Raw genomic sequence first — 13480 nt, 5'->3', positions numbered from 1 at the left:
GCTTAAGACAGAGAACCAGATTATCCCACTGAAGTTTGTTCTTTCAATCATACCTCCAAATATCACTGACAGGAAATCAAATGTGATTGCAGATGCCCTGTCAAGAACCTTGAGAGAACGGATTAAAAATGAAGAGATAACATTGTCCAAGGCTACAAGAACAAATGGGAGAGTGTGTATGTCCAATGTTTTATGTTATTTTGGTTTTTGTTTATAACAAAGTGAGAATGAAACATTTGTCACTAGTTGTGCAGTGGAAATGTCATAAGTCTTACGGACATATCCTGACAAGAATTATAATAAGACTTTGGAAAACTCACCTGGGGAGTGGGTGAACAAATCTACAATCTAATATATACAGTCAGATATATATAAATATAAGCGATAAAAAAAAACTGATCCCTCTCTCCTCCCCAGGATGGAGATCAATAAGCTCATTCTTGTCTACTGTGCAGCTATACATTGACTGCTAATATCACTTCTTTCTTAAGGCAGATCACATGAAGTGCTTGGCAAATATAATTTTCAATAAATGCCAATAAACACTCAAATCTCTTAACCAGGGACCAACTATACGAGATCACAACTGAAAATAACTTTCTGGGGTTGGCTTATGCTCCAAAATCAACCAGGTACACACAATAAGAATTACACCCTCAACAGCTGCACAGCTTTTGTGAATGCAACGTACTCACCTGTGGCAATTCCCATTCAGATTTGGATCCATCTGTACGATAGTAATATGGTCGGCCTTGATCATCAATATGTTTCATCCACTGAAAACAAAGACATTGTTTTACACTCTGGCATATTTGTTTGCAGGACTTAGCACTATCTTAATTTTGTATCAAAAAGAAAATGAAAAATACCGCTACTTTGTACGATTATTATTTTCTACAAAAGTTTGACTCCAAGTTCTCTAGGGCTGACAACAAATACTGAAAATGGGACAATGAAAATCAGCAATAATAAGCTTCAATCAGTTTAAGAAAAAAAAGTTGAGACTCAAACTGAAATTTTGATGAGAGAAAGTCATAGGTTTTTCTATCACCTGACTGATAATTTAATGACATTACCAGTCTAGAAACAACTTCCTCAACTTCTTGAAATACAAGTCAAACAGAAAACTACTATGACATGTGAAACTCTTTAAATCAAATTGAACAGTATGTGGAAATTGTTGATTTGGATATTACTGATTTACTTGCACTTAACACTAGTAACTCATTCATTATCGTCAATTGAAAATGGTGTTTAATTTTCAATCTTAATCAAATGAAATTACCAACGTACTGAACTCCACAACTACAATTTATAAGAGCTACACTGTCTTGTTTTTTTTTAAAAGAAACTGTAAGAGCAGACAGCTAAAGTGCAAATCAACTGAAGAGAAGAAATCAAAGTACCTTTTCATCAGTATATTCATTGACATACAAAGTGTGGCCATGTTCATCCATTTCTTCTGACCAACCACGTGGAGGTAAATCAAATTGATTATCTGTATGGCTGGAGTAAATGCTGCGATAGTTCTCTTCAGTGATGTGATGCTGGAAGCATTTAGAGAAGGAACATGTTGTGCTTTACGTGTCTGATTATGCAAGTTTCAGGCATTTGAGAATTGCTATTGTTATTTAAAAAAAACAGAAGTAAATACAGATTTCCCCTTGATAAATACTATCCCCTCAATTAAAAGGTGTGAGAAATGAAGCAAACACAATTCTCAGGGGTGACACGATGGCTCAGTGGTTAGCACTGCTGTCTCACGATGCCAGGGACCTGGGTTCAATTCCAGCCTTGCGTGACTGTGTGGAGATACCACGTTCTCCCACTGTCAGCCTGGGATTCCTCTGGGTGCTCTGGTTCCTCCCACAGTCCAAAGATGTGTCGGTTAGGTGGACTGGCCATGGTAAAATGTGGGGTTATGGGAATAGGTTGGGGGTCTGGGTCCGGGCGAGATGCTCTTCGGTGAGTCAGTGTGGATGTGATGGGCTGAATGACTTCTTCCCACGTTGTAGGGTTTTATGTTCTCCCAAAATTAGCACAAGAATCGCAGAGAGGAAAAAAAGTTTCAAACTTGTATCACACTTGGTGTGAAGGAATATTTCCCAGACATGCTCATGAAAAGCCCAGCTATAATTTTTACATTGTGCCTACTTATCTCAGAACACTTTCTGTCAACCCCATCTATCTAAAGCTTTTGAGAAGATTTGTAGCTCCGGTTGTAGACATGCTCATCCAGCTGGTGGGTTTGGTTGCAAACGTTTCGTTGCCCTGCTAAGTAACATTGTCAGTGGCCTCTGGTGAAGCGTTGGTGTTCTGTCCTGCTTGTTATTTACATGCCTCAGTTTGCTAGGGTGGTTGGTATTACTTCTGGTTTTGTTTCTCAGTGATTTGTTTGGCTTGTGCGATTATGGATGTGTTGTCCCAGTTGAATTTGTGTCCCTCGTTGTCCGTGTGTAGTGAGACAATTGAGAATTGGTCATGTCTCTTGGTGGCTAGTTGGCATTCTTGTATCCTTATTGTCAATTTTCTTCTGGTTTGGCCTATGTAGTGTTTCTCACAGTCCTTGCATGGTATTTTATATATTACCTCAGTTTTGCTGGTTTTGGGTATGGGATCCTTTACGTTCATCAGTAGCTATCGTAGGGTGGTTGTCGGTTTGTGAGCTACACATGGACAACGAAGGACACAGGTTCAGCTGGGACAACACATCCAGAATCGCACAAGCCAAACAAACAGAGACCCGCCAGGGAATTCCTGGAGGCCTGATATTCCAACTGGAACTCCATCAACAAACACATTGAATTAGACCCTGTGTACAAACCACTGAAAAACAAAACCGGAAATAATACCAACCACCCAGCAAACCAAGGCATATAAATAACAAACGGGGGACAGAACACGGACGCTTCACCGGAGGCACACTGACAAAGTTACCTAGCAGGTTGACAAAACGTTTGCAACCAAACCCACCAGCTCAGCGAGCAGGTCCACAACCTCATCCACAACCCGAGCTACAAATCTTCTTGAAAAACTTTAAACACCAATGGGCGCAACACCATCAAACTGGCCCGCAGATGGGAAACAAATGCCATCCGACTGAACGCGACATGCAAACAATTATACATCCTGCACGAATGCCTCAGAAAGCAGGTACTGCCACAAAGCTTAAGGTATAAATCACCTGTCAACAATCCATAGGCACGGAGGATAGCCGAACAGAACAGCCGCGGAATTATAAGGGTTATGATCAACGATATCCACAACCACCTCCATAAATACAAGCAGGAAATTGCGCACCAAAAAACTCTGTACTCCAACATAACCAACCAGAAATGGACATCCACACTCAAACAAGCCATCAGCAAAAGACCAGAACAAAGGAAAGAATAGCCTTTCAAGAAAAACTATCCAAAATCACCCACATCAACAACATGACAACACAGATTCATAGATTAAAAACATCTTGGACCGACTACTTACAGACACTGAGAAGACCATATTAGTACGTGGACTGAATTATGACTACAGAAACACCAAAAAGACTGATTTCCTGGCTGCGCTGGAATCAACACTAAAGAACAACAGAGCATCAGACAGACGTTTGTCCCAACACGGAGCAAAAAAGGAAAGTGGACAACATTCAGCACAGAAGAGGGGAAAGCCCTGGAAAGACTCAAGAAAGACAGGAACATTGTAATCTTACCAGCAGACAAAGGACGCATGACAGTAATCTTCAACAGAACCCAGTACATCAAGAAAACTAACACACTACTAGCGGATACCAACACCTACCAACAGATGGCGATAGACTAGATTACAACGACCCTGAAGAAATGACACAACTCAGGAGGCATCAGCAAAACAGACTACCAAAAAATGAAGCCAGGAGGATTTAACACACCCCAATTCTACAGGGGACCCCTCAGACCCACTGCCTCACTGCCAGGTACACCAACATATAGACTCACCAAAGAACTACAACAGAAATTGAAATACTCAGTGGACAACCACTCATTCCATCCACTCATCACAAGAATTCCTCAACTTCATCAAGGACACCAGGACAGAAGGGGACAAGATGATGATATCTTTCAACCTAGCCAAAGAAACAACTGCCACACTGCTGGATGAATCAAGTAAGCAGGCAACCCAGGACACCAACAACATCAATAAGGACACCATGAAACTACTAGATCTGTGCCTCACAATCCACTTCACCTTCAACAACAAAATATACAAACAAAAATCAACGAAACACCAATGGGATCCCCAATATCAGGGCTGATTGCTGAAGCAGTAAAGCAAAAGGTTAGAACGGACAGCGCTCCCCGTTATATAACCCAAACTTTGGGTCCGAAACGTAGATGACACCTTCGTGATTATTAAACGCACAAAACTAGAAGAAACCCACTGACACATAAACAACATCCTACCGGGATAAAATTCACGAAAGAAGAGAACAACAACCGACTTCCCTTCCTAGACATATTGATAGAATGCAAAAACAACAGGGAGCTCTAGACTAGCATATATAGAAAGACGACATGTACGAACCAGATCCTCAATTACACTACCAACCACCCCAACGCCCACAAATGAAGCTGCATCAGGACAATATTTAAAATGAGCCACAACACATTGCAGCAACCTGGAACTATGCAAAGCAGAACAGGAGCACTTATATGGAGTTTTCAAAAGAAATGGATACCCAAAACGCATAATGTGCCGTTACCTCTGAGACAGGCCACAACAGGAAGACACAATATGACCAGGCTCACTAATCACCCGACCATACATCAAGGACATTTCAGAAATAACCACAAGACTACTCAGACCCCTAGATATCAGAGTAGCCCACAAACCGACAACCTTGTATGACAGCTACTGACAAACATAAAAGGACCCCATACCCAAAACCAGCAAAACTGGGGTAATATACAAAATACCATGCAAGGTCTGTGAGAAACACTACATAGGCCAAATTGACAACTGAAAATTGACAATACGATACATGAACACCAAATAGCCACGACCAATTCTCACTTGTCTCACTACACATGGACAATGACAGACACAAATTCAACTGGGACAACTCATCCATAACCGCACAAGCCAAACAGAGACACGCCAGGGAATTTCTGGAGGCCTGCTACTCCAACCAGAACTCCATCAACAAACACATTGTACACAGGGTCTAATTCAATCACCCGAGAAACAAAACTGGAAGTAATACCAACCATCCCAGCAAACCGAGGCATATAAACAACAAGTGCGACAGAACACTGACACTTCACTGAAGGCACCCTGACGAAGTTACCTAGCAGAGTGACAAAGTGGTTGCAACCAAACACACTGGCTCACCAGCTCAGTAAGCATGTCTACAACCCCAATCCCATCAATCTCTGAAAATCTTGAAAACATCAAATCACTCTAATTACTTAAATTCCAGAGAATACAACCTTGGTTTGTGTCAACTCTCCTCATTGCTTAACCAAGTACCATGCAAGTAAAACAATGTTACACCCCCTCCAAGGCTACTGTATCTATGGTGTAACAAGGTGTAGAGCTGGATGAACACAGCAGGCCAAGCAGCAAAGCTGATGTTTCGGGTCTGGACCCTTCCTCAGAAAACTGAAGGGTCCAGACCAGAAACGGCAGCTTTCCTGCTCCTCTGATGCTGCTTGGCCTGCTGTATTCATCCAGCTCTACACCTGGTTATCTCAGATTCTCCAGCAGCAGCAGTTTCTGCTATCTCTGTATCTATGGTGTGGTGCCCAGAACTGCTCCCCTAATTCAGCTCTTATACCCCCCACCACTTGTATTCTATTTCTCCAGATGTAAAAGTCAGTGGTACATTAGTTTTTGAATTTTCACTGTTTCCAGCTTTTCACCATTTAAAAAGTACTCTGTTCCATTACTAAAACTGACAAGAAGAGCTTTTTTATATACAGAAAAAAAGAAGAGAAAGGTCAAAATGAAAATAGGCCCCTTAGAAACAAATCTGGTGAAATAATTATAGGGAAAAAAGGAAATGGCAGAGGAGGTGAACAGATATTTTGCATCAGGCATAATGGTGGAAGATACTTCAAACTTCCCAATGAAACTAAAGATGACTGGGAAGGAATTAAGAAAGACCACTATCACGGGAGCTGTTGTATCAGGTGAAAGACAGTTAAGTACCCTAGTCTTGATGGCTTGCATCCTAGGATCCTAAAAGAAAAAGCTACAGAAATAGTGGATGCAGTTGTTGAAATTTTCCAAAAATTCCTGCATTTTGGAGAAGTACCGGAGGATTGGAAAACTGCCCATATGACTCTCTTATTCAAAAAGCTCCTTTAAATGAGAGTATTTACACATGAATCAGCACCATCTTATCACTTAGTAAATCCTGCTTGCCATCACTGCTGCTTTTGCTGACCTCAATTGATTCCTGGCATGCAGTAGTTCAGATTTTAAATTGTTACTTTTTTTCCCCCCAATGCCTTCATGGTCATCCCCCCACTCTCAGAACATTGTTTCTTCACCTCTGGCCTCATGTGCATCTCTTTGTGTTGCTATTTCTTCAAGATCCTGGAGAAATCACTGGAATTCCAGCAAAAAGCCTGTTTCTGCACGTCACCTGCCTCTTCAGGATTCTCCTTAAAATTGATCTTTTCAATCAAGCTTATGGGCACTCATTCTGGTGCTATCTTTTTTATCTTAATGCTCATTTTTCACTAGTTATACTTCACTGAAATGCTCTGATTGTATTATTTAAGGAAGTAACCAAAGTGGTCGATAAGGGAATGTCAATAGACCAATGCAAAATACTGGTCTACGATCATTTACCAAGTATGACAGCATCTGGCAATAGAACTAGAGTTAACATTTTAGATCTGCAAGCTTTCATGGCATGTTACAGACCTGTAACAAAAACTTTTAAGAGTACAAGCATTAAAAAAAGGGCCAAATAGCGGGAAAAATGGTGAAAAGGCAACCTTAAATCGCTTATGTAAATGAATGCAGTATTCAGAATAAAATAAAATTAATAGCACAAATAGACGTGAATTACTCCATAAAATGCACTTACAGAAACAGCACATTCGGTCCATCTAGTCTACTCTACCATTTGATCATGCTGATGTTCATAGATCATTGTGGAATCCCTACATTGTGGGAACAGGCCCTTCGGCCCAACAAGTCCACACCGCCCCTCAGAGCATCCCACCCAGACCCATCCCTCATAACCCACCTAATCTACACATCCCTGCACACTATGGGCAATTTAGCATGGCCAATCCACCTAGCCTGCATATCGTTGGACTGTGGGAGGGAACCGGAGAACCCACACAGACACGGGGAGAATGTGTAAACTCCACACAGTTGCCTGACAGTTGAATCTTAACCGGGTCCCTGGCGGTGTGAGCCACCGTGCTGCCCTGTTTCACAACCACATCTCATTCCTTCTCCCTGTAACCTTGATCCCATTATTAATCAAGAAGCTACCTATCTCTATCTTAAATATTGTGAACAACAAATACTGGAGATCACAACGAGTCAGACATCATCCATGGAGAGACAGCAAGTTAAAGTTTCGAGTCTAGATGACTCATCAGAGCTGTGATCTCCAACATTTGTTGTTTTCAGTACAGATTCCAGAATCTGCAGTAATTTGCTCCTACATACTGCCTTAAATACACTCAATGACTTGGTCTCGATAACCTTCTGCAGCATTGGGTTCCACAGATTCACCACCTTCTGGCTGAAAATATTCGTCCTCATCTCTGTACTAGTGCGTCATCCCTTCACTCTGAGGCAGTGCCCAGAGGTTCTAGTCTCTCCTAATAGTGGAAACTTCATCGCCACATCCGTTCTGCCCTGGCCTGTCAGTATTTTATAACTTTCAATGAGATTTCCTCCCCCTCCCCCATCCTTCTAAAGTCCCTAGAGTGCACACCCAGAGTCCTCACCAGTCCTATGACAAGCTGCTCATCCCTGGGATCATTCTCGTAAATCTCCTCAGGACCAAGGGGAGCACATCTTTCCTCAGATATGGGGTCCAAAACTGCTCACAATATTCCAAATACAACCTGACCAGAGACTTATACAGCCTCAGCAGTACCTCTCAAAATGAATACCATCATTGCATTTCCCTTCCTAATGCCAGCTAATAAGTATGATCCTATAGATATTAGAGACATCGTTACAAGGAGATCAAAGATAGAAATAAATCTTCATGGATGTGTGATTTTTCAAAAGGACAGGTAGGAAGGGAAAGGTGGTAGAGTAGCTTTGTTAGTGTTAAGTGAAATAAGAGCAAGACAGGATCTAGAATTGCATTATATAGAATCCATATGGGTGGAGGTATAAAAAGGGAAAGTAATTGATAGGTCCCCAAAAAGGTAGCTATACATTGGAACAGAGAATAAATCAGCAGATAATGAGGGCATCTATCAAAGGCAGCACATTAAATCACGGGTGATTTTAATCCTTATGTAGATTGGGATTGTCAGATTTCTTTTTATTCATTCACGGGATGAAGGCATCGCTGGCTAGGTAGCATTTATTGCCCATCCCTAATTGTCCAGAGGGCAGTTAAGAGTCAACCACATTCCTGTGGTCTGGAGTCACATGTAGGCCAAACTAGTTAAGGGCGGCAGTTTCCTTCCATAAAGGACATCAGTGAACCAGATGGGTTTTTCCAACAATCAACGATGGATTCATGGTCTTCATTAGATTCTTAATTCCAGATATTTTTGAATTCAAATTCCACCATCTGCTGTGGCAGGATTCAAACCCGGGTCCGCTGAACATTATCTGGGTCTCTCCCAAGAACATTATTTGGGTCTCTGGATTAACAGTCCAGCAATAATACCACTAGGCCATTGCCTCCCCATGTGATTTTTGGCAGAAGAAGCCACATAGAAGCACTCAGTCTATTCAATCGAACAATATGTTGTGAATGCAACCAGGGATCAGGCTATTTTTGATCTGGTGATGTGTAATCAGGCAGGTTTAAAACATTATGTCAAAGTAAAAGATCCCCTAGGAAAGAATGATGATCGCACTGTAGAATTTAGGATTCAGTCTGAGAAGGAGAAACTTGGGTCAGAAACAACTGTACTAAGTTTAAATAAGGGCAATTACAAAAGGAATGAGTGCACAGTTGGATGGAGTGACTAGGAGTTTAGCAGCACAGGTGACTGAAGGACAATGGCAGACATTTAAGAAAATAGTTCATAACTCACAGCAAAGATATATACCAAAAGAAAGATTTTACAAAGGGGATAAGCCAACCATGATTAACCAGGGAAGTTAAGGATAGCATCAGATTGAAAGAAAAGACATACAATTGCAAAGATTAGTTGTAAGCCAGTGGATTGCGAAGCTTAAAACCCAATAAAAGACAACTACAAAAAAAGGGAGAAAATAAACTACCACCAGAGAAGAAGCCATAGAGTCGTACTGCACAGAAACAGACCCTTTGATCCAACCAGACTATGCCGAACATAATCCTGCTGGTCACAGGCCTCCAGTCCAAAAAGCAACCCTCTACCATTAAACTCTGTCTCCTGCATTAAGCCAAATATGTATCCAAATTGGCAAGCTCACCCTGAATCCCATGTGACCTAACTTTACTAATTAGTCTGCCATGCGGAACCTTGTTAAAGACGCCACTAAAATCCAAATAAGCAACATCTACTGCTCTGCGATCATCAATCTTTTTGGTAGCTTTCTCAAGAAACTCAATCAAGTTTGAGAGACACGATTTTCCTTGCACAAAACCATGCTGCCTATCTGTAAATCAATTTTTGCCTCTCTAAATGACCGTAAATCCTATCTTTTATAATCACCACCAACAAATTATCCACAACTGAAGTTAGACTCACAGGTCTATAGTTCCCTGGTTTCTCTTTGCAACCTTTCTTAAGCAACGGTACAACATTAGCAAACCTCCAGGAGGCACCTCACTTGTAGTTATAGATGATGCAAATATTTCTGCAAGGCGTCTCGTAATTTTCTCCCTTACTTCCCACAAAATTCTGGGATACACAAGTGCAATGGAAACTAATGGGGCTAAAGTCAATAGTGTGGAGCTGGAGGAACACAGTAGGTCAGGCACATCAGAGGTGCAGGAGGGTCAACTCTCCTGCTCCTATGATGCTGCCTGACCTGCTGTGTTCCTCCAGCTCCACACTGTATTGACTCTGACTCCAGCATCTGCAGTTCTTGCCATCTCCTAATGGGGCTAAAGACTGTTAAATCAGCAGAATCTGAAGAGATGCATCCTAGAATATGAAAAGGAGTAATTAGAGAGGTATTTGATGCTCTGGCAGCAATCTTCCAAGAATTCTTAGATTCTGGAAAAATTCCGTAAGTTTGGCAAACTTCCAACACAATATCTTTATTTAGAAAAAGGGAAGGAGACAAAAGAAGGTGCCATTAGGCTAGTTAAGTTAACACTGGTTATTGAGAAAATTATATTACTATAAAAAGTACTTAGAAATGTAGAATATGATGAAGCAAAGTCAACATGGCTTCATGAAGGGGAAATTGTGCCTGAGAAATTTACTAGAATTCTATGAAAAGGTAACATGCAGAATAGTTAAAGGGGAAGCACTGCATGTAATATATTTGGATTTTCAGAGGACAGTTGGTAAGTTAGGACACATTACGCTACTTAAGACAAGAGCTCATGGTGGTGAAATTAGTATATTACCATGGATAGAGAACTAGCTAACTATCAGAAGACAGTTGGGATGAGGGGGTGAGGGCATTTTCAGGATGGTGACATGTAACTAATGGTGTGCCACAGAGATCAGTGCTAAAGCCACAATTATTTACAACATATATTAATGACTCGAAAGAAGAAAGTCAATATATCATAGCCAGTTTTGTGGATGACACAAAAGGTAGAAGGCAACTGGTAAGGATGATAAAGTCTGCAGAAAGAAATGGACAAATTAAGTGAGTGGGCAAAAACTTGTTAGATTAAATATAAAAAATGGGGAAATATGAAGTTATGCACTTTATCAGGAAGATTAGACGAGCTGAATATTGCTTAATTGGAGAAAGATTTGTAGAAAGCTACAGAAGAGGGATACGGGAGTCCTCATCTATGAATCACAAAAAGATAGCATCCAAGTTCAAAGCATAATAGAGAAGGCAAATGGAATGTTGGTCTTCACTTCAAGGGAAGTAGAAGTATAAAAGTTGAGTGATTTTGCTAAAACTATATAAGGTAGTAATCAGACTACAGCTGAAATACTGTACAGAATTTTGGGCTTCTTATCTAAAGATATACTGGCATCGGAAGCAATCCAAAGAAAGTTCACTAGACTCATACGAAATACGGAGGGATTTTCTTATGAGTACATTAGGCCTGTACTTGTTGGAATATCGAAGAATGAAAAGCAACTCTATTGAAACATACAAGTTTCTGACAGGACATGACACAGTAGATGCAGAAAGGTTGCTTGTGCTTGTGGGAGAGCCTAGTACCAGAGGGCATAATCTCAGAGTAAGGGGTCACACATTTAAGACACAAGGTGGGGAGGAATTTCGTCTCTCAGATGGTAACGAATCTGTGGAATTCTTTACCATAAAGGGCTGTTGATGCTGAGTCATTAAGTAGATTCAAGGCTAAGACAGATAGATTTTAATCAGTAAGGCAATCGATCTTTATGGGGAAAAAGTCAGGAAAATGGAATTGAGGATTGTCAGTTCAGCCGTGTTCTCATTGACTGGCGAAGCAGACTTGGTGGCCTTTCATAGAATCCTTATAGTGTGGAAACAGGCCATTTGACCCAACAAATCCACACCAACCCTCTGAAGAGCATCCCACCCAGACTCACCCCCCTAGTCTATCCCTATAACCCTGCATTTTCCATGGCTAATCCACCTAACCTACACATCTTTGGACTGTGGGAGGAAACTGGTACACCCAGAGGAAAGCGGGCACAGGGAGAATATGCAAACTCCACACAGACAATTGCCTGTGGCTGGAATTGAACCCAGTTCCCTGGGGCTGTGAGGCTGCAGTGCTAACAACTGAGCCACCGTGCCACCTGAATGGCCTATTTGTGCTCCAATGGCTTATGGTCTACTCTGCACTTGTCTGGACAAGTGCGCCTCCAAAGATACTCAAAGTGTCTGACACCATCCAGGACAAAACATCTGCTTCATTGGTACCACATCCATAAACATCTTCTCCCTCTACCATTGTTATTCAATAGCAGCAGACTGTTCTACCTACAAGATGTATTGCAAAATTCATCAAAAGATCCTTAGACAACATCTTCCGAACTCCCAACCACTTTCACCTAAAAGATAATGGGAACACCACCAACTGCAAGTTCACCTCAAAGCCATTCACAATTCCTACTCAGAAATATACTGCCATTCCTTCAATGTCGTTGGGTCCAAAATTCTGGAATTCCTTCCCTAACAGCATTGAAGATCTAGCTACAGCACATGGACCGCAGTGGTTCCAGAAGGCAGCAACTATGAATAGGCAATAAATATTAGCCCAACCAGTGATGCCCACATCCTATGAATGAATTTTAAAAATTGTGAACCAGGAAAACACAAAGGATTAAATAAATACTTTACATCAATTTTTGCAGCAAAGGACATCAATAGTATTCCAAAAATACTAAATAATCAAGGAGTTAAAAGATTGTGGATGCACTGGTAGTAATCCCCCTGAATCTAGGAAAAGTATCAGAGGATTGGAAAACTGCCAATGTAACACCTTTATTTAAAAAGGAAAGGAAACAAGCAGGTTACAATATATACCAGGTGATCATTGGGAAAATGTTAGAGTCTGTTATAACCAACATACCAGCAGATTATTTAGAAAGACATAATATGATTAAGCCGAGTCAGCGTGGCTTCGTGAAGGGAAATTACGTCTGACAAACTTATTGCAGTTCTTTGAGGAGACAACAAGCAGGACTGAACAAGGAGAACCAGTGGATTTAATATGTTTGGATTTCCAATTTGATTTTCCCAATCTATATAGAGATTAAAATCTCCTGTGCTTTGTGGACTGCCATTTTACATAGACATGTAAAAGGACTATGTAATAAGATAACAGCCCATTATGCTGGGGTAGTATATTAGCATGAACAGAGGATTGGCTAACTAATAGAAGAGAGTTTAAATAAAGGTGGCATTTTCAAGATGGCACCCTGTAACTAGTACAGTGCCATAGGGTGCATCCACAAATTATTTACAATATGTATTAAATGACTTGGATAAGGAAAGTGAATGCACTATTGCCTAAATTTGCAAGTGACATGAAAATAAGTTGGAAGGCAAGTAGTGAGGATGACATAAACAGTCTACAAATAGATACAGAGATAGTAGGAACTGCAGATGCTGGAGAATCTGAGATAACAAGGTGTAGAGCTGGATGAACACAGCAGGCCAAGCAGCATCATAGGAGCAGGAAGGCTGACGATTCGGGCCTAGACCCTTCATCAGAAATGGGGGA

General features: G+C 41.0%; 1 protein-coding gene across 6 annotated transcripts in view; it reads right to left on the bottom strand.

The window, feature by feature from the left end:
• Positions 1-13480, bottom strand: part of LOC109937219 (rho GTPase-activating protein 12-like) — a 200182-nt gene that overhangs the window by 104544 nt on the left and 82158 nt on the right. For 4 of the 6 annotated variants that reach the window (XM_048613345.1, XM_048613359.1, XM_048613351.1 and 1 more), the window contains exons 3-4: positions 1407-1547; positions 696-776 (exon numbers count right to left, since the gene is read on the bottom strand). In XM_048613345.1, coding sequence (XP_048469302.1) covers positions 696-776; positions 1407-1547 — 222 coding nt within the window. The remainder of the gene's footprint in view (positions 1-695; positions 777-1406; positions 1548-13480) is intronic. The other 2 variants (XM_048613373.1, XM_048613380.1) reach the window with 1 other exon arrangement.

The sequence above is a fragment of the Rhincodon typus genome, chromosome 2 (assembly GCF_021869965.1).
Source record: "Rhincodon typus isolate 14 chromosome 2, sRhiTyp1.1, whole genome shotgun sequence".
Classification (NCBI taxonomy): domain Eukaryota; kingdom Metazoa; phylum Chordata; class Chondrichthyes; order Orectolobiformes; family Rhincodontidae; genus Rhincodon; species Rhincodon typus.
Note: the sequence above shows the minus strand (reverse complement) of the source record. Positions and strands in the feature narration are given on the sequence as shown.